Here is a 26,290-nt window from a genome sequence, read left to right on the forward strand (position 1 = left end):
GCATATTGTTTCTTATTTTTTTCACAGACTATGTGTTTGTTCTTCCTCCAGCTGAAAAGCTAGAAATCAGAATTTACTTCCCATGTTCTCACCTCCCTCTCTCCACTTTATACCATATTGCAACTTGTCATATTATATTATGAATATCTTATGAACTGTCTAATTGACATACTAGTTATATATTTATGTCAAAGAGCTTTTTTCCTCCACTATTTTTAGAGAGATCGATTATTACATGTCATGATATCCATATCTATATTTATACCAAATATATTTCAATTATTTTTTTCTTACCATACTTAGTTCAAGGATTTTAATGATGATATGCGCTGAGAAAAGAGCTGAGAAAAGAGCTTTGTATCATTCATTTCACAAGGCAGATGGATAAATTTCAGCTCCCCTGGGAAATCACACTATTCTAGTAGACACAGGTGAGTTTTCCACTACAGCCACAAGACAGTACTTGACTTCATAAAGTAAAGACGAAGACGGTCCTTTCTCATTAAGAGAGACACACTTTGGTATTCTGAAAACAAAGAGGTGCTAATGAAAACATCTAAGGGAAATAAACTGAAATATTCCTCTAACTTGGAGTGGTGGACATCAGCAATACCACAGACCATTCCCGTCTTGCTCGTGCTGTCAGTCCTTATGAGCAAAATTCTGCAAACCCATTCATGAATAATTACTCTGAGTTCTTCAGACTGAGGCTATTCATGTGATTAAAGCAGCTCTGAACCAAGGGATGGTGAATAAAATTGCTGGAACATAATGTTATGTACTGCAGTGCGGACCTCTAATTTTGTATTTCGTAATAGAAATGTAAATTATTGTTTTTTTAAAAAAAAGTAGTCTCTCAGAAATGTAACTACTAAAATAAAAACAAATTTCTCTAGGGCTCTATTTAAAATGCCAGAAGAATTGCATAAGCACGATTCCTGACTTTCATGAATGTAACCAGGGTGGTTATGCCCCAGAACTGAATAATAATTAAAAGCTAAATATTGGCAGCTTCGGGCTTGCTTTTCTTCAGGAGCCTAAGGGGTAAACTTTAGAAGGCAAACTTCATAACAGCCACTTCATTACAGAAAGAACCTGCTTCTGATCCTCAGAAAGCACTCAAAACTACCGTCTCTGTGGCAACGCAAGGATTGCCCGCATGAAGAGGACAAGCTTTCACGCTGCCAACCGTAAGGATTCATAACATGAGATTACAAAATATACTGGATTTTGGCCATTTTCATCCATCTGTCTTGCTAAGCCTTTGCAACAAAGGTGTCCGACCTTCTTGATACCCTTATGTGACCTCAACAAAAACTGCACATGGCTCGGGGACCCGAGGAGGAGGAGGAAGTTCACAGAGCATCTTCCAGGCAGAAGACAATGGCTCTGCAGATGTCACAGCTGTTTGCTGCTGGATGGGGCTGAATCGGGCATGCAGCTGGATCCTGGGTCAGCCAGCACCCATTGGCTTCAGCAGCTTCTGCTGCCTTTCTTCTGCTCAGAGCCGGGGTTTCAGGTTATCTGTCACCCCAACATCAAAGCCTTTCTATCAAATACGTGGCATTGCCTTGGCACAGGACCTGTGCTTCACAGCTCACAAACCATAGGTTTGCCACGGTTTACATCTCCTGGCTTTTTTCCCTGCAACCATGAGGGTTAGAAATTCTTTTTTTTTTTTTTTTAAATGAAAGCTGAGAGTCGCAAGTCAGCATGCCTCTAGTTGCTGAGGCTTTTGTACTTCCAGTATCTTAGTAACTACAATACTCACAAATACCAAAAGAAATGTAAGAAAGCAACGATACTCTGCAATATATTAAGAAGTCCTCTGGAGATAAGAAAGGTTCAGGACTTGATGATTTTTGTTCATGAGCAACGGCACGACAAAGAGCAAAGCGAGCCTGGTGAGGACGGACTGAATTTAAAAGCCCGTGCAGAAAGGCGCGCACACACACAAATCACTACGGAAAACGCACTGCCAAACTGTGCATGAATGAACCCAGCAGCTCAGGCACTTTGCTAAGCTCCAGCAGGAAGAGGGAAGCACTGCAAGGGACATTCCTGGGTGTCCACCCACGGTAAACAGTGGGGCTGCTGCCGGAACAGATGGGCCGGGGCGGGTGGCAAAGGGCTGTCCTGACCCCCTGCGCACCCACACGGCGCACGTAGGCAGAGGCGAGAGGGTGTGCTTGGCTCCCGGAGCCACCGCGAGCGGGAGAAGGGCAGGAGCGCCAGGCTTGCGCGGGAAATATTCCCCGTTGTGTCCCAAAGCAAACAGCAATAAAACAAACGGGTAATGAGGGTGCAACCTGACCCTCTGCGGAGTACTTGCCCAAGGACTGTGTGTCTGCTGGTGTCTAAGGAGAAGGGAAGGATTGTGGCTGCGGAAACTTCAAGCTCAAGGGGATTTTTTTAAACAGCAACAACAAAAAGTTGTTTGGGTATTTTGCTGGTAATAAAAGTTACTCACAAAGTAACACAGAGCAAACACTGCTTTGAAGGAAAGAGAAGTCTGTTAAACAAAGAATCACACCCTGTGGAAATAATTCCTTTTAAACACTAATGTTAATGTTTCATTTTTTAGAAGAAATCTCAGTGAATCTTCCTAAGACTCTTCAGCTCCAGACAGGACACTTCTCTTTTTTACTTCTCTGCCTGTTTGACCTACTCTGCTGACCTTTCTTTCCAGGAAAATGAACTTTTAATAGGATTAAATGAACTTCTACTCATGGGGTTTTTTTGCTTTATTTATTAGTCTGTTTATCACAGTTACACAAACCATTCTCAGATCTGTTAGAACCTGTGCAAGCAAAACATCTAGATTTTAATATTTTACAACAGAAGACCAGCAGGTCCAGAAAACTGAAGAACTCATGAGGAATCCACTCAGGACAACATTCACAATGTTATATATGTTATTTTAAAAGGCAAGAAAGCAACATATAATACAGAAGCCACTTCTAAGGAAGATAAAGGAATGTATTTAATGTAATGAAAGGCAACCTGCCATTCTGGCACTTTCCTGGTTTTCTGGGAGTCAGATCAACAGAAACACTTAGCAGGGAAGATGTGATGGCACAAGGCACTTGGTTTGTGGAAGCATTATCACCGGTAGCTATTGCAATTAGGAGTGAAACAGTAAACCTGGATAGTACTCTGCAAAGAAACTGTGACAGCCAAGAGTAATCCAGGATGTAAGAAGGTTGGGAACTGATGATCTAGGCACAGTATCATAAAAATGTAAATGATACTTCATGGAGTAGTGCTAATCAAAACTGAAAGATTTTGCAAGCAGTTAAACATGCTCTTAAACTTAGTATCACAACCATCTCACCAAAAGTAATAGACTTAAAAACCTTAGAATGATGAATGTCTATTTTCACAAATTTCTGCAGGAACACCACCACTAGTACTTCTGCTTTAAAAAAGGGGCAGGCACACAGGGATGTCAACACACAACAGATATCTGCAAGCTGATCACTATCTGAGGTTATAAACCCATACGGGGCAGCACGCTGAGCAAACACGCCTGTCTCTCAGTGTCCTCCAGAATCAAGTCACTCCAGCAGAAGTGGTGAGTGCATGGTGGGCATGTCAGCCCTGGTGGGACTTTATATGTGAACAGAGTTCTCCTGAACCCCGAGTAGAGCTGCCGAGTAGCATCTCTGCATTGTGTCCTCTCGTGCTTCTTGCTGTGAAGCCAGTGCATTTAGAGTCAGGTCAGAGTCACTGCGCCAGTCAGCACAGTCAAGCTACAAAAGTAGTGCAAGGGAACAGGAAATCAGGAGTGCATCTCACCCATTCAAAATTAAGTTATTCTCCTTCATTACTATCCATTGGAATAAGTAGGAGCTGAGGGTCAACTCCTGCCCAGGAGTGTTCCTGGACTAGCAAAGGCAAAGCCACTTGCTGCACAGGGCATCTAGGCCTTAATGTAAGAACCGCAATGAAACTCAGGTCCAGCTGCTCAATGCTAGTCCCACTGTGCAGGACATACTTCTATTTATTTTCTGACTCAGGTTTCACCTGTAAAATGGTAACACTAAGGCATCTCCTCAATCTCAGCCTGTTAAATCCTTCTTTCTGCTAGCACATTCACACTGAACATTTTCCGATAAAGAAGTCTGCAACTTTCAATTGCGATTCTAACACTAGAGCACCCTGAAATGCGTTTTCCTGCGACACTGCGCTCAACTCTTCCAGGTACATTAGCGAGATCAGGTCTGTGACACATCACAACCCCACAAGCTTCCCACCTAGGACTAAGAATGGAATAAGCAATCCATCACATGCTATGACACGTTCCCCAAAACACACGCACACTCAGAACCTTAAAGTGGTGTCAGAATGTTTATTGGAGAGGTCAATCTAAGTGGCTAAACCAACCTGGGTAGCCGTAACTTTTAATATAAGCAAACAGAGATACTGTAAACTTGCTGTGCATGGAAACTGTGTTTATACTTAAATTGGACTTGGAAGACTGAAATAATTTAATAGAAAAATATAGCTTAAGTTCCCAGGAGCTTTGAATGACCTCAGGATCATTCTGAAAAAAAGAGAAATACAGGGCCGTATCCAAAGATGCAAATAAAGTTATACAAATATTTTCTATGTCAGCTAATAAAATACATTTATTTGCTTATTTGTTATGATAGCTTTGCAAATATGCTTTTTAAACCACAGCACTTTTCAGTCCCACAAAACTTTTTTGTCACTTGCATTACCAGAACTGTTCTGCAACATAAGTGCTGCTTCATTTACTTCTTAGTGAGTTTTGTAATTGCTGCATCTGTTCTTTTTAGCCATACTGCTAAGACTTTTACTACCACACGACAAGGTAATAAACTTTCTTAGTGATGCAGTGGAAGTAGAGTAAAAGAGAAAAAAAAAGAGAAACTGAAGCAAGAAATTTCAGATTATTCTCAGTGCAGTCAATATATTGACAAAATAATTATATTTATATACTAAAATAGCTGTACCCTGGAACGCCTGCATGGAAAGTGAACACAAATTAGAGACATAATGACCACAACAAATTGTGAGCTCTGTTGCTCATGAATTTAGAAAATCATTATTAGGAATATTAGAACATCAGGTTCTAATGTTGCATAAGAATGATCGAACTCCTACGAAAATTAGGAAATGTTTAAGTCTACATCTAAATCTAAAGTGATTTGTTTAAAAAAACAAAGTAAAAGGGGAGAGGGTAATTATTTTGTAACCTTGTTGCTAAGAATAGCCAGATGAGTCTAATGAAGCTACATTTATTCTTCTGTGATGGGCTGAGTGCATGGCCACGACTGCAAAGTGACCCTGAGAGGGAAAGTTTGAGAAGCAGCGAGTGACAGGTTACTGATGACTCTGTATTTGTACCTGCATTCTCCATGTCACCCGTACAACTCCCATTTTGACACGAAAACACCACACAGGCAGACTGAAGAGATCGGGCTTTTAACAGCAAGGTCCTCATCCTGCAAGACCTGACATACATCCGGGATCGGGACCACCTGTGGCAAAATTCAGCACGGAATTTACATCAAGTGTTCGAAGGAGGGGGCCTAGTTTCTGTTTAGTGTGGGAATACCCCTTCAATTTTGGTGTAACGTGCGTAAATAACTGACCCACGCAGGGCATTCGTCAACCTTTTGAGACAACAGTGTCACAAATAGCTCTTTTTGTGGAGTAAAGGCCACAAGGCCCCTGTGTGCTGCTGTCGCGACCCCGTTTTGGGGGTGAAACCGAGCGTTTTGGCTCTTCTCAGAGGGAAGTGGGCAGGAGGGCGCCGCAGCCCTCTCCCGTCTCGGCTCCGCGGGCCGGCCCGCCGTGGAGGGAGCTGCAGGGCTCCGTACCGCGCCGTGGGCCCGGCCCAGCGCTGCAGCCGGCAGCCGCCCGCGGGCACAGCCGGGGGCTCTGCGGGCACCGCGGCCGCCCCGCGCCCTGCCCGGCCCTGCCCTGCCCTGTCCGCCAGCGGCTGCGCGCGCCTCTCGCCTTCCTCCTCCTCCTCCTCCTCCTCCATCTCTCGGCGGCCGCTGCCCCTGCCAGGGATGGAGGCCATCGAGGAGCTGGCGCTCAAACCCTGCACCTCCTCCCTCTACCTGCGGCCTTTCCGCCTCTGTTACCGGCAGGTGAGTGGCAGCGGCCGCCGGCGGCTCGCCCCTCGCCGCCCGCCCAGCCTCTTCCCTCACGGCCCGGGCCGTCCTGTTCCGTCTCCCCGCCCCTTCCCTCCGCCGCGGCAGGGCAGCGGGGCCTCTCCCCCCTCGTCGCGGCGCAGAGGGGGCGAGAGGCCGAAGGAGAAGTGCCAGGCCGGCCCGCGGGCCCCTCCGCTGTCCTATCACCTCCCCCCCGGCCTCCGCCATTTTGGGACACTGGCCGTGTCGCCGGAGGAGCGTGCGCCGCAGCCTCATGGCGCCCTTCCGCCCCGCTCCGCCCGGAACCGCCCCTCAGGCGGCTGCTGGCCCTTGCCCTGGCCCGCGGGGAAGGTGGGGTTCTGGGGGGACAGCGAAGGTGGCCCGAAAGACGGGTGCATGTGGGCGGCACTGCCTTGGGGTGTGCCACGAACTCCAGCTCCTCCATGGGTGCCCAGAACCTCACCGGTGTTGGGGCTGTGTCCTTAACCCCGTCCTGGTTTTTCGGTTCATCTTTGGGCAGGGTACCTCTTGATTTGGGCCTTGCTTTGGTGCTGATAGTTTGCAGATTGAGCCCGTTGGTGACCAGCCCTCGGTGCGGCAGGTTGTTAATTAGATCAACAAGTTAATGCGGCTGCTCTGCGAGGCCAGCCTCTGCGCCAGCACATGGGAAGTGGGCGAAGGAAATCCCTCTCCTCACCGTATTTATATCAACGTGAGTCACCTTTCACAGGATTCCCAAGAACTGGTACCTCCAACAGTGGCAGGAATGCAAGGAGTGAAAGGAAAGTCTCTTCCCACAGCATAAAGTGCTGCATGTTCCTTAAATGTTTCCTGCGAGCAAGGTCACGCACAGAACAGGTTGTTTCGCTCGCTGACGATGCAGCATTGGCCGGTCCAGAGTGAGCTTTTACCTAGGCAGAGGGTTAGAAGTGGAAATGCAGAAGAATTTGGACGGCCCTAGAGATGTATGCTGCAGACTAAATCTTTTGTTCCCTCTGCTTTTCTTCTAAACACAGCAGTTGAAAAGGCAGAAGAGGGAGTGTATATGGAGGCAGCGTGTTTAAGTCCAACAGTGAGATAAGATACAGAAAAGGAAAAGCAACGGTTCAAGTAGCTTGCATCAAAGCAGATGAACTAATTTTTAACCTTTTTAAATACCTTTTGTACATTATTTTCCTAAAGAAAGCTTTCTCATTGGTTGGCATAAGTAAAATATTTTGATTTGTGAACAGATGAAAGCTTGACACTTAATTAATTATTTCTTTTTAGGTATCAGAAGAAAACCTGAAGAACATTTTTTCATGTTTTGAATTTTTGTTTATTTCATTTATAAGTAAAAAGTCTTACTTCTTAATTCCATTTTTGTTTCTGAGTCATACTCTATTTACATGAAAAATGGGATTTAATTAAAATGCACAAAACAGTATTACAAAATTACATTTAATTAAATACAAGTGCCTTAAATGTGATGAGTATGGTAAAGAAGAAATAAGGATGTGTTGTTCACATGCTGTGATTTGACAGAGACCATCATTGCCACCAAAAAAAAAAGTAGTCTTGCCCTTTCTGCACATCTTGCTACTTCTTCTCCTTGCACAAGTGTTTGTGCGGCAACATAGTGAGCTGGATGGGGGATCTAGTCCAAGTCAAATCTAATGTGGCCAAAAGAAAAAGTTAGTTTTAACCTAAACGAGGTCTCTGATTCAACTCCAGTGCTTATGCTGGCAGAGGGGAGGTGGTAATTTGGTGGTTACAGATGAGAGTTTGGGGGCTGGTTGAGGGAAGAGATTGTTTTTCTTGGCTGCAACACTTTCTTAAAATGAACATGAAGATGTAGTTTATATGGCATCTGTACAGAAGTGAGCTTGCGTTCAGTCTACTGAGATCATGAACTCAACAATTGCACAACTATCTGCACCTGACCTGAGAGACAGGCCCTCTGTTTATTAAAAATACATTTTGTATTTAAAAACTAGTTACTAACCAGAGGACATACTAAATATTTTTAGTCATTTGACTAATTGTTTCAAAGGCATTTAGACCTCCTGAGAACGCCATTAAATACCTAAACAGTTGTCTAAAACGTAAGAGAGTTAGGTGCCTGATCTGCTTGAGAATATTTGAAAATTCCAGAAAAAAAAAGTGAAAATTATTTCCAAAATCTAGCCCTTGGTCTTAATGCTTTTATGCTGAGTAGATCTTCCCGTTCTCCAGTGTTTCCCTGGAAACGTTTAAGGGCAGGCTGGATGAGGCTCTGAGCAACCTGATCTAGTCGGGAATGTCCCTGCTCCTTCCAGGGGGGTTGGACTAGATGACCTTTGAAGGTCCCTTCCAACTCTAACCATTCTATGATTCTAACTTTTTTTTTTATTCACTAGCTGAAAAAAAGATAAGAAACTTTTCTTCTTCTCAGTTCATAATAGTCTGTATCTTAAAAGCAAAATTGGTTTCCCCCTTCCATGAATTCCCTGCACGTGCTTGCTGAACTTAACCCAAATCTACTAAAAAAGTCTCTCAATACCAGAATAATCTAAATGAGGAAAATTTAAATAATGGCATTTCTTGCACTGTGAAAACTGAAACTAGTTTGGATACTTACTTTAGCTAGTATCTGGCATCAAGCGGTAATTGAAAGGCTTGGGGCAGTCTTGCAGGTACTTTGTGTGAATCTATAACATGTCGCCTATAATTCTTTGCAGTCTGAAGAAGGTTCTTTGATGCGTATTTTTGTGTTTATATAATATTGATGAAGAATGATTTGGACCTTGAAGACTGAGATTTTGAAATCTATTTTCAAACAGACATGTTCCTAAAATAGGCATTGATATTTCAACATAACTCCTCTGTCCAAGGACATATATAGAATGAGAGGTTTTTACTGTATTAGTTTGGTTTTTTACAACTACTGCTTTTATGTACAAATGGGAAATTTAAAGAATTTTTACATACAACATATGTTTTGAAGATTATTTCCGAGCATTCATGAACACTTATGTTAGAGCATTGATTCCTAGGCATTTCATCAGGAACGTGTACATTACAGCATTGATTCTAAGACATTTCATCTAAAAATTTTGCAACTTGTGTGGAGGTAATTTTAATCCCATCGTTACAGCTAAAACAGTTAAACATAAATTTAGACATAGGTGATTTATATAACAGGTTACCCTGCTAGTCTGATTTTATCCATTCAACCCACACCGCACTGGGTTATAAACCGCTGTTGTTCTAGCAGGTTTACAGACCACCAGAAATCTGCAAGACATCAGAAAGGGATCCATTTGAGGCTTGAAATCTAAACAAAATGCTGATTAAATACTGTTGTAAGTCCACACAGGTTACACGTATGAAGAATATTGTGGTCACAGCTCGTCAAGGGTGGAGCTAAAGACTCAGATGGTTTCCTACCTGTTCTTCAGAGGCACTTAACACATTCAAAATTGTAGGCCCAAAGACTGCATTACTGTTTTGGCCAGCTGAGAATTTTCCTTGGGTATCTGGATGTTCAGACAGGGAGTTGTGGACACATGCAGGAACAGACTTGTATTCACTTAGAATCAAGTCAAACGGTTACTATCATGTTAGAGAACACTCCAGCAGTGTCTTTCTAGGTTTGTACTTGAGTCCTAAGTTTCCTTGTGTTTTAAGATCTTGGTTCGTCCTTCGGATTGAACCTGTTAGATTTGGTTGTATATAGAAATACTCTTCCAAAAGAACATGAGAAAACTGTAGGTTTCTAGCTATTTAGCTGTAGTGAGGATTGTTGTAAGTTGTAGGAGTTCCTGAAGTTACAGCAGTTTATGCCCACGGTGGATCTGCTCTTTCAATAAAGGGTCATGAGTTCTTTTCATATGAGGTCTTTCATCTTCCTCTTTCTCTGCCCATTCATATTTTAAATGAAAGTGATGAGCTTTGAATGTTTCCTACAGAGCGTTAAAGTAGGTGTACACCCTTCTGAAAGAAATTCTAGGTTTTGAACCATGTGGGTTGAGGCAACGTGCAGCTTTGTGTTAGGCATACAAGTTACGGGGAACAGCCTGGCTGTCCGGACAAGTCAGTGTACCAACCACTTTTTAAAATTATTTGTTCTGTCTTTGTAGAGTGCAAAAGTAGAAATAAAAGTAAATAGAAATAGAAGTGCAGTAAAGGAGTCACGGAATTCAGCAAACTGTAGGCAGATTTGATTAGGGCCAATATGGAGAGATAAAGAACAGTTTAAAACTTTGTTATTCAAAATAGACGTCTAACAGCTCCTCAGAATGGACCTAACTTTCTGCTTGGGATTTTCATCTGTCAACTCCTTCCTCACATTAGGGCCTTTGGTCAAGTAAGCCGTGTTATTCTAAGTGGGGTGGCCTGAGGGTGAGAGATGGACAAGGTACATCACGCAGCCTGATTAATATCCGCTTCATTTTGTCGGTAGGAACCCTGCTTATGTATTTTTATTCTGCTTGGTACTGAAAGAAGAGAATTAATTTATCTCTCATATAGGGTAGCATCTGGCTAGTTTTAATGTGTACTTGCCCCAAAGTGCAAATTGATTTGTTGTCTAAAGTGTTTTTTTTTTTTTTTTCCCCTTTAAACATATATCACCTCCTGAAGAATTGGCTTATTTGCTAGGAACTCCATGGTAAATCTCTTTTCACTTTTTCCTATTGAAGTTTTTCTGCTTTTCATAAATAATTTATTCAAGAGACCAGAGGGATGGCTAATGAGAGATTAACTCAATGCCCAAGGGCTAGGGCATTTCCATGGGATGTGGTAGAGTCAGGCTGCAAGATCTTGCTTCAATTAATATCGCTTCCCACATCACAGGAGAGTGTGCACACTGCTGGAAAAGACATTTGTGCTCAAATTTTCAGCTCTCTTTTGTGTATGTTAGCCGGGCATTGGCCTATATATTAGACAGACACAAAAATATCAGGTTCAAGAGTTCTGCTGAGATTAAGTCATGAAGTAGACTCTGAGTAGTAACAGTTGAGCAGAGTTGATAGGATTTGGGGCAGCATTAAGTATCCAAATGGGAATTTGGATTCAACGTAGTCTTCTTAATCAGCACCTGAGCAGGGATTTCAGTTGTTCTGCATGTTGGATTTGAACCCTAACACAGGGCTTTGACAGACAGAGCTCTGCTGAATCTTGCTGTGGTGATTTAAGAAGCTACTGCATGCAATTGTTTGTCCCCATGCTAGCAGTTATTACCCTCTGAGAATGAGAAGAAATAAAATCTCCTGTTTGTACAGTTTTGTTCCAGCTCCTACTCTGCTGTTCCAGTTCAAACCCACCTCCATCAGCCCTTTAAGCTAAATTACTGAGCTTTCCACAGAAGTAGGTGAATTGCCTTTGCATATTCTTTTTTGGTGACCCCTGTGCTGGGGACAGTATCCTTCAGGGGAGACAGAGCGTCAGGTGGGGGGAAGCATCTAGCTGGGGGAATAAAATCTTGAGCTATTACAGAAACTTTTGCTCAGAGCTCGCATATCAAAGCCTTTGTGGATCTAGCCTAGACTCCTATGGCTTTGTTTTTGAAGGTTGTTCTGGCAAGGGAGCTCTCGCCACCGTTTCCTCGCATTGTATAAACATAGGTGTGCATTCTGCCCAGGAACTTTTAGAAGTTTGCTACTAGACTAATATCAACTGTCAGTAATTTTCCCAGTATGTCTGTAAGTGAGTTTGTATTTCAAATCTATGGAATGGTGAATGGGCATCTGTTTCCATGATGTGGGATAAACCTCAAAAACTCCATGCATATCGACTGAACCATACAGTCAGTAGTGGCGAAGTGGAACTTTTTGCTCCTTTGTGAGCTTCACATTCCTTCCACACTTCAGAGGAGTTCAGTGCCGGAGCATCACATTTGCTCTATTGATTTAATGTTCAGAATTATTAATTTTGAAGTTAAACATGAAAAATGCTCCCTTCAATTTCATTTTGATGCATGATGTTTTCATTCAGTGTTAAGGGAATTAAGCCATAATCTCTTTGAATTTTACAGTAATTCTAAAGTAATTTTCCAGACTATTGTAGATTTTAACACATCATGAACTTTGTGATGAGTAGAAAATGTACTTCAAGGTGTAGTGTGCAATTCAGTGAAGAAGGAGTTTCTTATTTCTAATCTTAGATTTGCTACTGCTTTCTTTTGTGACCGTGAGCAACCACTCTGTTTCTGTGCCTTACATTTTAACTGTCTTGGAGATGTCATGAAGATTGAAATGTGTATACATGCAGAAAGAAGTGAGGCCTTTATCATTAATGTCATGAAAATTTTGAAGAAGAAAAAAAAAGCAAAGCAGTGCCATGTTACAATAATATTAACAATCTGATTTTACATTCAGAATTTTTTATATGGTAACAGCAACATGAATGTGCCTAGCTGCCTGAAATATTCTCTGACTTCCTTCTGCTTTTTTATAAACATAAAACATTCTTTTCTATTTTGACAGTTAAAAACTATGCTGTTGAGGGAGTAAACAGATTTTTAAGTTACTTGTTCAAACAAGCAAGTCTTCTGTTGAATCTTCAAAAGGCTCCAGTAGTAGGAAATATGCTACCAAGTAATACATTTATTTGCAGTTGTTTTTTTCAAAGCAGTAGTGCAATAAAAGGAGATGGCATTTTCCCTGCAAAATTTGTATAATTTTCTTCAGCTTGTCAAGTCTGTTATATCAGTGTATACTATTAATCTTAAATGCAAACATACTGCTTCTAGCTCAGGAAGTCCCTGAGCTGCAAATTGCAGGAGGCTGAGGGTATTTTAACAACATATTCTTCCTTAGGCATCTTGGCTTCTGTCAGAGGTAGGATCCTGGATGAGACAGATTTTTGATCTGACTGCTGCTGTGTTAACTGGGAATTATGCTTGAAGTGCAATATAAATCTTTTATATGGATGAAAGAAAAGAAATCTGACTTTTTTTTTTTTGCAATGACAGTATTCAGGAGTTAAATACTAAGGGAACATAAGTGAAACAGTGTTTTTTGCAATTAGAGCACAGGTTTAAGAAAAGAAATTAAGGAATCTAGGTGTATTTGCTTCTGGCTCTGACATATACCTTGAATTCAACTCTGGAAATTTGTACAAGTTATTTTTGTATAAGACTTTTATGAATTACTAAAGGGGTAAATGAGAATAATTTGTTAATAAGAGTAGTAGTTGAAAAGAGCACTAGTACTTGTTTTTCTTTCAGTTAATATTATGTTGTCTTATTCTTAATTTCTTTATCTAGCATGGTTTGATGAGTGAATGTAGCATTCCTTGAAGTAAATACATGAAAAGTAGTTGGCAGTGACAAAACTTAACATTTTTAGGTCAGTCGTATTATGATTTACCAAACTTATGACAGCAGTTGTCACTTATTGGAAAGAATAAGGCTGTCGAGCAACTTTTGTAGCATCCTTGCACAGGGCTGAAATGTGTCTACACTCATAGAATGGTTTGGGTTGGAAAGGACCTTTAAAGGCCATCTAGTTCAACCCCCCTGCAAGGAGCAGGGACATCTCCAACCAGATCAGGTTGCTTAGAGCCTCATCCAACCTGGCCTTGAATGTCTCTAGGCATGAGGCATTCACCATCTCCCTGGGCAACCTATTCCAGTGTCCCACCACCCTCCTTGTAAAAATTTTTTTCCTTATGTCCAGTCTGAATCTACCTCCATTTAGTTTAAAACCATTACCCCTTGTCCTATCACAACAGACCCCACTGAAGAGTTGCTCTCCATCTTTCTTATAAGCCTCCTTTAGATACTGGAAGGCTGCTATAAGGTCTCCCTGGAGCCTTCTCTTCTCCAGGCAGAACAGCCCCAACTCTCTCAGGCGACATGCTCCAGCCCTCTGATCATCTTTGTGGCCTCCTCTGGGTGGGCCATTAAATCTCATTTAATGTCGTCAAGAGCTAGACTACTTGGGTTACTGTGCAATAGCTACAAAGTTAAGACTGAGTATTAGGAGGAGGTACATAAATTGTAGTTAGCTTAAACCTGCTACCAAGGTCTGCAGCTGCACTGGAAGATGTTTCCAGGTCTGCAGATGAAGACGTTGAAAACCATTGGCTTTGACAATACCACTCCAGTAGCCTCATCTGCAAGGGCTTGTCTACACAGGACTTTCCTGATTAACTCCATGTCTCATTCTACAACAAAGAGTCTAGTTCTGTTTATGTTAAACCATTTTCAAAGTACGATTGCACTTTGAATTCATACCCTACCTTAATCCACGTTAACTTTCCAGTGCATGCCCTAAGGGAGCAGTAAACTAAACTGAATGACTGTGTCCACACAGGGGTTTAATGGAGTTTAACTGGCAGAATTCAAGTTCATCAAGGTACTTGTTTCAGATTAATTTTCTTGATGTCCTGGTATAGACAAGCCCTAAGAATGAAAGTGGTTTAGTTCTAAGTGAATGAACCATGTTAAAAAATCCATCACTGAGATTTTATTATATTTTTTGTGTCTGAAATATGACTACTGTAGGGTACAAAGTAGGCCTTTTTGACTTGTTTGGTACCGTCTCTTTTGTAGTAATTGCAGTTAGATCTGAGAAATAAAATAGTATTCATGTTCTTCAACAACTAAATGCTTTATTTACTTTTCAGTTTGGATCAAAATACATATATTTGCTTAAATAGCAGAAACTTCTTTTGCACAGTCAAAAAAAATTGTCATCTGAACTATAATTTCAGCTATGACATTATGTGATTTGGTATGTTTTAAAGCAGATGAACAGTGTAACATTTTAAGTATTTATAGCAAATCTGAATATTACGGAAATTAGACATTTTCTGTGAGTGGAAATATCCTTTAAAATGTCTGGTTTTGATGGTCTATGTGGGATGAAACTATACTTTATTATATTCCCGAAAATACAAGTGTGTTTTAAATAACATTTTTACCTCAACTGCTGCCGTATTTAAAATACATTTGTATTTTCAGCTGTAACTCACGAAAGGTCAGCTCCCGTGCTTTGAAAATTATACACAAGTCAATGTTGCATAAATAGGCATGTTTTACACAGCAGGGTATAAAGTTAGCTGTCCCTCTGTCTTGCGTTCAGATTAATTATTCTTCATAATTTTTACCTAAAACAAGTTAAAGAACTTAGCTTTTTGGTACTGTCCTTCAGACATTGATCAAAATCTTGTTAATAAAGTAACACTAAAGTTTACCGAAGTTTAAACAAAGTAAAGCTCAGTTTTTCTTAGTGGTCGGCTCATGTCACACTAAAGCCCTGATCACTGATCAAAACAGCATTAATTATTTGTTTCATGTTGCGGTTGCTGTGTCAAAATCCTTTAAATACCTCTTGGAACTGAGAGGGAATCTTACGGCCTGTGACAGAGCAGCTGGTCTGGACATGGGCTGATGCCCCAGTTGACAGGTTGTTGGATTAGAAAGAATATCAAAGGCAGTGAGTAAGATTAGGGATAAGTGAACATCTGACAGCAGTTTGCAGCAGGGGAGAACAGATGATAAACAATGGGAGCGGGGTGCGTGGGGGGGGTGAGAGGTGAGAAGGCCATGGGAAAAGTGTGGCGGCAATCACTAAAGCTCCAGGTTGCTGAGCCTCATGAATAGAACAGGAAATGGGATTTGCTGGGACAGATGTGCTGAGCGGTGATGAATACATTATAGGGAAATGAGGCTAAACTCCTAAAGGTGAGAGATGTGCCTTCTCTGAAAATAGAAAATATGGGGTAAAAAAGTTTACCCTCCTGAAGAAGCGTTAATAGTTGAAAGCTAATACAGAAAGATGTAATGCTAATGAAGATTTTAATTAAATGGTTGTTCCATAGTAGCATTCTAGCACAACAATCTTACAGTGCTATTACATATATAGTATTTTAAGTATTTATTTTAAACCTAAAATTGCACAAAGGGTGGAATAGTTTGAATGATGGAACAGCCTGAATGGCTGGATAACGCTCAGGCGCATATTCTGTATCTGGCATGTATTATGTAGCACTCATAAACATATGTTTAATCCTGCCACCGTTAAGAGAGAGTTGTACTGAGTGATCTTGTGAGGTTCTTCCAGCCTTGCATTTTTTAAATTCTGTAAAGTGATTGTATGCTTGTAGAAAATTATACATAACTGTTCCTGTTCCTTAGGATACTGTTTCTGTACTTCTCAGACTTCTTTATTTTATATTCTTGTTAGATCCTTTTCCAATATTTATGGTATAATTATCTCAGAAAGTGAACAGAAACTTTTTGTATGTCAGTTCACTGACTTAGAATTTCTTCTGTGTTTTTTTTTCAATTTTAAAATAAAATCTAATTAAAAAAAAACAAAACAGATCTCACATTAACATTTTAATAGTGTATCACTTTAGCAGAAGGAGGAGATGCAGAAAATGTGATTGGTGGTTACTCTGAGAAAGTATTGATAAGATTTGTTCTCAGACATCTGGAAGATTTTTCCACAATGTATTCTCCCAGTTTGTTTTACAGATACAAGCTTGCTAAAATAAAGTAGAAACACAAACCATGAGAGTCACCAACTGGAAAACATAAAGCTCAATGTTGTAAGGACAAGAGGTGACTTAGCTGTAATGGGAATGCCCACCATCTGTCTTTCCTGACCTCACATCTCTCATATGTGCTGCCCCTGTCCTCAAGATGAGGAGACGTGTATCTGGCCTTCTTTAGCCCCTGTTTGCTCTTAGCCATGTGTACTGTAACTGTAGCTCTAGTTTTTAAAAGAACAAGGGATTGTAACTAGAATCTGGGAGGAATAGGTATGTCCCACAGCCCCGCTTCATGGAACTAGCTGTTCATGTTGCTGAGATGCCATGTGTGGTATTTTGACCACAGCAGCATCACTTGAATACAGCAATTGAAGAGTCCGTAGAGCTCTGGAGTTCCAGAAATTCCCCAAAATTAGTGATCAGCAAGGATTGTACTTCAAGTGGCCATAATAATAAAGAAATAAAATGGTGGTGAGCACAGTGAAACAGATAAAAAGTATGCTCTACTGATTTGCATCATAATTAGTACTATCCGAATAGTTCTGTTTTCCATAAAACTTTGATTTCTACATTTGCATGAAATTATAACCAAAGAACTTGCCATTTGTTAGAGGCAATTCCCATTTTTAAAGAGTGGTTGAAGACTATTTGCAGTTGGCTTGCATAGTTCTTTAGTTTATATCCCAACAGGGTCACTGTCATTACGAAGGTTTCAGAAATACTGTGGTAAAACATAGAACTGTATATAAATAATGGATCAGTTGATCACTAATTAATTTGATTAATTGAATACCAGTTGTATATGACTTTTAAGCGACAGGTACATTTCTCTATACCAGTGCTCTCTTCAGAATAGATGACAAGTTATAAGATGTTTTCAAGTCACTTCTTGACTCTTTCCATGTATTATTTTTTTCCAATGGGAAGATACGAGGAGATGGCCACTTCTATGGCAATCAGATTTCAGTTGAGTCTATCAAAATTGAGAGGTAAAAGTGAAATTAAGAATACAGCAAAACCTAGAGCTAGTTGCATCTGTCACTTTGAACTGATTTTTTGGGGGGGAGGGGAGAAGGGAGAGGATGAAAAGCTCTGAGGATCTTTGTGAGGAGGGTCTGTGAGAAAGTCTTAGGAGAAAAATCTAAAGATTGTTACTAAGCCTTGGCTTCTATTAACCCCCTGCTGCTGTTCTTCATCAAGTTGTTTTAATGGCTTTCAAAGCAAGTGAGTGGAAAATGGTTTCTCTGGAACTTTAAGGAGACTGAACTGAAAACTGTCATTGCTTTATAAGTAAAACACATCAAAGACTGATGGAAGAATTGCTTATTAAAGACATTGTAGATTTTAATTTAAAAAATGGGAGATATCATAAAAGAGACATCAGACCATCATAACTACCTAACGCTGAAAGTTTAATGGCTTGTCATCTGCTCAGGAACCTGTGTGGAGTATCTCTTTCATAGCTTTTGTGACCCTCTGTGCGTGTGCATATGTGCAAGTTTATATTTTTTTTCCAAGAGGGTTTTTTTCCCTAATGTACAGAGGGAAAATACACAAGTGTAAAAATATAGGTGGTGGTTACTGTGCTTTTGAATTTTATTTCTCCTGTATTTAGGAAAGCTGCCTTCTGGTATTTTTAGTTACCCAGTGCTTCAAATTCTTATGTATTTCTAAAATAGTTATTTTTCTTTGTGTTACACTGTATAAGATATGTTCTATGTGTTCAGTGTGTGCAAACTCCATTTGTGTATCATCTAGTAATTGCATTGCTTCTAGAACTTGGTCCTCTCACTTTCCTCTCCTCTCCCCACCTTCTTTTCCCTCCACAGTCCTCCCAGACAGTAAATAGTGTGTTTTTAGAGTTGTGTAGTAGATCGAAGTGAAAAAAAAAAAAGGGAAAAAAAGTGTGCGTAGAAAACAATATTTCTACTTAGACTCTGAGCTTCAATCTTTTAAGCCATTCTTTAAAGCCAAATGCTTGTTCTGGTCTGCCTTGCTGTTTATGATCAGGTGCATATTTAGTAAGCAAATACAGTTGTTTTAAAAGCCTAGAAGAATTCCTCAGCAAGCTGATAAAACACACCATCTTAATGATCCATCTTAAGATTTCAGAAATGTTCAATGTTGTAGTTTCATTTTTTAATTTTCTTTCTGGGGTTAAACAGCTACATCTATGCATGATTCTGACTCTAGATTTGGTTCTTGATATAGAAAATTGTTTTTTTCAAGAACCTAATGTATGATGACTAATTACTGAATTTTCTACACATGATATGCTTAGAAAAAGTATATATCATCAAGAAGCATAACAACATTTGAGTGATTCTGTAAGATTTTCATGACATACAAGATAATTTAAATTAGGAGTAGGAATATTGACTATGCAATCAATTGCATAGAGTTTAATAAGTTGGTGTTATTGTTGTAGGGATTATTTTCAATGATACTTGTCAGTTTAGCTGATGTTCTAGTTAGCTGTAATAGTGATTTGTGAACTTGGAATGGATGTAGCATTTTGTTTTGCTGCATAAAAAGATACTAGAATATGAATGAGTCTGGACTATGAAAGGCCAGACACAAAGATCCTTAGCATGTATTTTTATAAACTTTTGAAATTCCAGCCTTGCTGAATGCAGTGATATTTTTGCTGCTTTCATTGGTGAGGCCAGGTTTTCACTTGCATTCATTCTTAACTGTAGTTTAGGCACAGTCTAAAGCAATTTGAGTAACAGATTTTTTTTTATTATTATTTAAAAAGTAAGGTGATTGGAGGCACAGCAGTTCAGTGCTTTGTAACCAGAAATTACATGTTCTGTCAGACTGAGCTGGAAGTCAAGTTGTGGAAAAAAATAGAGAAAACGGGTAAATTTGTATATGGAGTATAATATTAGCAAATAATTTAAAAAATTCTTTAGCATATGAACCTGTATAGTTCTTGTAAATATTCTTATCCTGAACTGCTGAAATAAACCATCACTGTTGGCTTCATTCAGTTTTGTTTTGGCTTTAAGACATACCTTTGTTATTATTTGGCCACTTAAGCTTGTTGAGCTTTTGAAGCAGCAGGATTAGAAGAAAAGTTGGCTATCAAATCTTTTGGCAAGTCTGTCTTAGAATTTCATATGTATGTCTGCACTTAGGACTCAGCTTTCAGTGTTTTAACATTTCTGACATTTTAGGCAGTTTTTGGCTTACTTTCTCTGCAAGGCTTGTGTTGCTCCTTTGAGTGACATTTCCGTAGCACTGCAGTTTGTACGGCCTAAAATTTGGTTCATAACTCATCTGATGTGTACTGCTCAGATAAGTTAAAGAATAAAGTGAGATTATTCAGTGAAACCAGTCAGTAATCTTTACTACAGAAATGACTACTGTAGTACTTTATGGGATAGTTCCTCCAAATTTGAAACTTGATTGTTTCCCTAATTGTTTCTGTAAACCACCTTTTTTTTCTTGTTGAGGAGCGATGGTTGACCTGTCAATCTGGAGAACCCTGTTTCTTTTTATCTCGTTACTTTCTCTTTGATCTGACTAGGAGTTAAAAACCTCTTGGCAGAGCTCTCGCAAGACTCACGGGAACGTACGAACCTCCCTAGAGCATTATGGTACACTCCGTAGAGAAAGATTAATTTGTAAAAGTAATAATATAAATGTCAAGATTTAAGTGTAAGAATTATGTTGGGGAGGTGGGAGAGTAGAGATTTAATCACAGCCAGGGGCCGAAAAGAGCTAGTCAGGGAAACGATTTCACTAAACGGAAAAACTGTTGGAATATTTGCTTTTGAAGTATTTCTCAAAAAAAACCCAGATGAATGCCAGTTGGCATTGTGTCTGCCCTCCCCTCTGTCTGTACATTCTTCTGCAGCCCTTGTGATAGAGCAGAGCAGTGGCACGCCTTCTGGTGCTGCATTAAGTGGGATGACAAACCACACCTAACAGTTGTGGCTTGGGGAGAGGATGAAAGAGAAAACAACTTTCTGCAGTGCTATGTTTTGTATACTTTTTGGTCAGAAAAGCGTGTCTTGCTCTTGCAAGGAAAGGCGTATAATTGTCTGTAGTACTTGTAGAAGTTAATTCTTCATTCTCAGACCACCCCTGCTGAATCTGTGGAGCAAATTCGTGAACTTCATTCTTTGTCTAAGATTTTAGGCTGGTTTCATGCCATTGCATGCTCAGGATAAAGTTTTAGAGCTTAAGGTGTCTTGGTGTTCTGTTGAAGGAGCCAACAGAAATGGCAATAAATAGTTTTAACACGCTCACAGTATTCAGTACTGCTGAGAAGACAGGCTAACAATCCTGGCACCTTGTCTATGAAAACACTGGCAGTGAGCGGTACCTTTAAGTTCCTGTGAGATTTGGTGTGTAGGAGACGTCCTTTCCTGCTCTTCACCACGGAGACGCTGCGGTGCTGCGCCTGGCTTTGTTCCCAACTTTGCTGAAAATTAGGATCTCCCAAGTGCTGCTTGCTAACCTTGCTTAATCTTGTTAATGCCAGTTGTTTGTTGCCGTGTACCAGACTGGTGTGTGATGCAAGGTTCATTGAGCTATATCGTTCCTGCATTGATTTGACTTCTGCATCAGAATATATGCAAATATTTTGTCCTTCATATAAATAAATAAATAAATAAATTTGTTAATTACTTTTCAAAAACATACTTATGTGATCCACACTATTGCTTTTACAGATGTGTTTGCAAAACCAAGTAACTTTGAAGTTATGCATGATAGATTGTTTTCTTAGTTTTGTTTTTTTTTTAAAAATCCAGTTGTAATGATACAACAGTCTATACACAGGCTTTTTCTTATCAGTGTTCTGCTTCAGGTGAGATAGTTGGTGTTTTTTGTTTCTGAAATTAGAACAGCATTCATCAGCTGCATAGTTTTGGAATGCAGCTTTATTATCCATCTAAAAATGGAGTTGTCCAGTACTGTGGTAGAAGAGAGATAGGTTTGGGTTTTTTTTTCTGCTGGCTGTTTGTCAACCAGAGAATATTTTAATCAGATCCTATGTAAGTTGCAGTGGAATTTGTTAGAATGACTGGAGAGGTAATGAGAAATATTAGACAATTGATGGTGGTGATTAGCATTTGGCTGAAATACCAGTGGCAACTTAAACTGTGGTTTTATGGTGTTGTCAGTGTTGTTTTCCTGAATGGCATAGCAAAATTAATGATGAAAGGACAGTTTCTTTCCTTCCTCTTTTGGGTGAGGGTCATGACCTAGGGTAGCAAAGAAGAAATTACGCTTGTAGGCGTAGTGGTTGTTTTGGAACTGATAATTTTGAGATTCATTTTCTCCTACTTGGTATACTTGTGTTTGCTTCTCTCCTTGTTGTGCCTGCAGAGATGAGGTGAGAGCTCTAAATCCTGGCGAAGTCAGTGGGGTGTCTCTCTGCATCAGAGATTCTACAGGAGGTTGTCTTCAGCGGTCCCAAATTATTTGGGGTGCTATACCAGTCAGGGGAATCATAAGTTGTGAGAATGTGATTTGGACCAAAGCGATGTCTATCCAGTGTGTATCATTTGGAGAGTCCTGTTCCTAAGGAGCTGAAAGGATATTTTGACTAATGAGCGAACAGGTTGAGTACAGGAAGGAGTTCAAGAATATGAAGTGAGATTTCTCATCTACTGTGCGGTCTCAAACTCACAGTGGGTACTTTACATTGAATCTCACTCTGTCTTGAAACAGCTACTGCAGACATAATTGATGTAGGTATGTTATGACGGGTGCAGAATTATTTCCCGTGCTTGTCATTAAATATCACTAGTCTGAAATTTCACCGTCAGGCCCTTTATCTCAGTAACTGTGTTGTCAAAAGAATCAGCTGCCAATGGGCTAGAAAAGATTAAAATAGGTTTCCTGGAGACATTTTTAATTCTTTTGGTCTCTTTAAAATTTTAAAACAAAGTTTATTTTTCTTATAATTAGCTGTGTCTCAGTAAGATTTACCAGTTTGGAAAATGTTGTCTTTAGTGACTTAGGAGTGTAAGTCATTTGCAGGAATCAGTCTCACTGAATTTTGCTACAGCTTCATCAGGTAGCACAGCAGAAATAATTTTGTAATCTTAGGACAAATACTGCTGTTTAAATCCCACCACAGAATATGCCATTATGTAATAGAAGTGTTTAGACACTATCTGGGGGTTCTGGCATTTGCCTGAAATGGCAGTGGCTCAGAGTAAAGTTTAAATTCAGATCTTTCATCTTTCCAGTGAGCGCCTTAAAAGCAAAGGTTATTGAATGGTACAAAGTGCTTTCTTAAATCTCATCTTTTGGAGTTGTTCCTGAATTATTATAAATTGGAGCAGGGATATGAACCCATGTCTCTTGCTCCCCAGATTTGTTTATTACTGAACTACAAAGGCCGTGTTTGTATGTTTGTTTCTAACTCCATGAATATGTAACAATTTATACAAATAAGGAAAACTCCAGAAAAATAAATGAAACACAGAATACCTAGGGGTTCTCAGCAGCGCTCTGGTTGAGGTGTTTCCCTGACTTTTAATCTCTGAGCTGGAGCCAGCAGATGTGCCTCCTGCGTCTGTGTTTCTCAGCCTTTTAGGTTTTTCAGGGAATTTTATTTTTCTTTTCCCTTCACTGGGTGTGTAATGTGTACAATAAATTAAAAAAAAAAACCAAAAAAAACCCCAACATGCTCCTTTTCCACAAAGATGTGCTTTTAATGTTCATATCGCTTTTGCTTGTCCTGATACAGAATTCAGAAGACAAAGCGTTACAATTTCTGATCATGGTTTACCCAAAGTAATTGTCTCAATTGTTTCTACCTGATGATCCTCTTCAAAGTCAGGTGTATTAATCCCACTGAACATCATCAAGTCCAGTATGTCCTTAATTATTTTGGCAGATCAGAATTGTAGAATGTAAAACATGAAATTACAGGTACAGTTGTCCCCTCTTTTGTGTGGCGGATACCTTTATGCAGCGGCAACACGACTGGCAATGAAGAAACTTTTAATTTTAATTTTTAAATTTCCTGAGGTTTTGTCCCTTTGATAGTAATTTTGCAAACAAATTATTACTGCAAATTGTGTGAGATATTTCCTTTAACAATAACAGAAAAATATAGGGAAAAGATTACAAACATTGCCTTTTTCTGTGCAGGTTTTCAGCAAGTACAGATATAAATGGCTGTATGAGATGTGTAATACATCCGTTTGAAAATACAGTACTTATTTACAGAAAAGTATTTTGCTGTCACATCAGCTAAATGCACAGTTTGCAACTGATACTATCTCTGTTAAATCATCTTCCATTATTAGGAATATATTCCTTAATTATGTCCAGTCAAAGTTTCAGATTACATGTTTTACTGTAACTTTGTGGAAAGAAGTAGTATTAGTGATTTTGTAAATATGGAAAATACACGTTCCTTTTATAAGGAAGTGTGTCACAGACTTCAAAGGGAAAACAAACATAATTTAGTGAAAATGGGAAAATATGTGCAGCAAAATTAAATAAAATTACAGGAATTTATGTAAAACACAGGGCAGTTGAATACTTGCTTTAAATTTTGTCATTTGTATACAATAACACTGGAGTCTGAAAACTCTGTTAGCAATTGGATCCTTTCAACAGAATTGGAGTTAACTTAGTACTAGGAAAGCCCCATCTGTATCTCAATTTATAACCTTAAATTATATGCTGACCTGGCAGTAAAATGATGTGAGAAAAGTCATAAGTTTGACCTTTGTGCATATCATGTTTCTGAACGCAAGCACCATATCCTTATTCTTTGTAGTGTGGATTTCATTATGCTACCATGTATTTGCCTTGGAATAAAGCTTGTTTGATATGTATATGCGATTGTTCTTAATAATGATGTATACTGAAAACAGAAAAACAAGGAGAGAAAGGAGATTTGACTTAATTTAGTGTACTTATATATGCTTAATTCTCATGTTTTATAAATTTCCTTCAAAGGTAAGTGATCTTACTGATAGCTGAATGCCAAGCTAAACTGCAACAAGTCCATTGTTGAAAAGTACACACAAAAAACAAACTGTGACCTGAAAAGTAAACTTCCAGAGGATTATACGAGAAAGTTTACTTACACATCAAGTATCTTCGTTGTAATTGTTCTGGCAGTTGATGTGCATAAAATGAACAAAGTGGCTTGGCCCAGTATTGCATTAACAGTTGAATAAATTAATGCATTCTCCATTGTTTATTTTACCTCCTAAAGTGTGAAAAAATTGCACCTTTGAACAGTAAACTCTATTGCTGTAACCATCTGTTTGCAGTTTCATTACAAACTTCTACCAGAATAACCTTCACTTTGAAGAGAAAATTGATATGGGTTGTAAAAATTACAGTCTCTGTGACCTTAGGTTTTACGTCTCTTGAGGTATCGCTGGTGTGGTCTCCACTGCTGTACGTTATGATTTCTTCAAGAAGTACCTTTATGTCTTCCAGCTAATCTCAGATGCCTCAGAGAGTTTGCTGTCACCTGGAGCTGAGCACCTCTGTCTCTTGTTTAAGATCCTCGTACATAAACTGAGTGTAGCGGAGACCACAGCAACTTTGCCCTGACCTGCCCAGAACTGCTGTGTCTGCTGGAACTGGCATGTTGTTCTGTGGTGTATAGGAGGATTTGTCCTCATGAACTTTGCTAGTTTAGTCTTACTTACAAAATTGTTAATATTGTCAGTTAAAGCCAATTAGCAGCAGTAGTATTTATACTTTAGATAGAATGTTCATTTTTAATGTTGTTGAAAAGTCATCAGTTTGTGTATTTTTGGATGCAGATTCCACAAAGGCAGTAAAGCCAGTAATTTCTAACTGAAATATTTGAATATAGGTAAGTTAAAAACTGCAGAACGCTATTATTTGTAGTCATGATGCTTTTAAAATAAACATTCTGGAACGTTTGGTAATGAAATCTTACAAGCTTTGTTTAAAAAAACAAACACCCCCCCCTTCCTCTTGAGCTTAAACAGTGGCTTGTTTAAAAAACAGTATAATTCCATAACACTTAAACTCTTTTGAAGTAGTTCTTCAACATCAGCAAGTAATTCTGCAAATTGCTTTTGAAGATGCGGCTTCATTTACTCCAGTGTGTGCAGTCTGATGGAATGGATTAGTGGGTGTGGACTGAAATTGTAATTTGGGTTTTTTTGTGTGCATCTGTCTTTCTCTAGAACACTCCTTATCAGATACATCTCTGTTCTCTTGGGGTAATTTTGAATAGACCGAGGCTGTTCTGTTTAATAGTCATTGATGGAAAGTTGGTATGTGCATAATGACATTGCATTCATGCTAACTACAAAAATAATCTTCTTTTTTCATCAGGTTTTATAGTATAGCTTTTCTTTTTTTTTCAATCAGATCAGTTCCCAGAACTAGCTTGCTGCATGGTTACACAAATGCCAGTGATGGGGTTGGGGCAGAGCAGAGATGTGCGGCTGGGGTAGAACAAGGGGCAGCCTGGGTTTCGATTGACCTACACTGTTACCGGGCTGCACCCTAGGACTGAGGGAGTTTAACAGCAACACTTGGCATTTAAATTAGTAGTTATGTAATATGATAGCCAAGCATAAAACAGCTCCCTAATACTGATCTATACATTCAAATAGAAAGAAAAAAGAGAGCCAGGCACTCAACTAATGACAATTAGAATGATTTTATTGATTTTATTATTATTTTTTAAATTGAGTTGGATGGTATTATGCCAGCTGAAATGC

General features: G+C 39.5%; 1 protein-coding gene and 1 long non-coding RNA gene across 4 annotated transcripts in view; one reads left to right on the plus strand and one right to left on the minus strand.

Annotated features, from left to right (window-relative positions):
* Nucleotides 1-2,726: 2,726 nt before the first annotated feature.
* On the minus strand, nucleotides 2,727-6,181 carry LOC147600483 (uncharacterized). 2 transcript variants are annotated; one of them, XR_015258759.1, is made up of 3 exons: nucleotides 6,096-6,181; nucleotides 5,374-5,507; nucleotides 2,727-4,026 (listed from the first exon to the last, which is right to left on the minus strand). It is a non-coding gene; the product is annotated as an uncharacterized LOC147600483 (long non-coding RNA). The 2 variants fall into 2 exon arrangements; XR_015258760.1 differs by lacking the exon at nucleotides 2,727-4,026 and adding an exon at nucleotides 4,338-4,546.
* Nucleotides 5,917-26,290, plus strand: part of NUDT14 (nudix hydrolase 14) — a 61,944-nt gene continuing 41,570 nt past the window's right edge. Inside the window, exon 1 of one of the 2 annotated variants that reach the window (XM_086749584.1) lies at nucleotides 5,917-6,125. In XM_086749584.1, coding sequence (XP_086605710.1) covers nucleotides 6,045-6,125 — 81 coding nt within the window. In that variant the 5' untranslated portion in view covers nucleotides 5,917-6,044. The remainder of the gene's footprint in view (nucleotides 6,126-26,290) is intronic. The other variant, XM_086749585.1, reaches the window with a different exon arrangement.

The sequence above is a fragment of the Chlamydotis macqueenii genome, chromosome 5 (genome assembly GCF_036417535.1).
Source record: "Chlamydotis macqueenii isolate bChlMac1 chromosome 5, bChlMac1.mat, whole genome shotgun sequence".
Lineage (NCBI taxonomy): Eukaryota > Metazoa > Chordata > Aves > Otidiformes > Otididae > Chlamydotis > Chlamydotis macqueenii.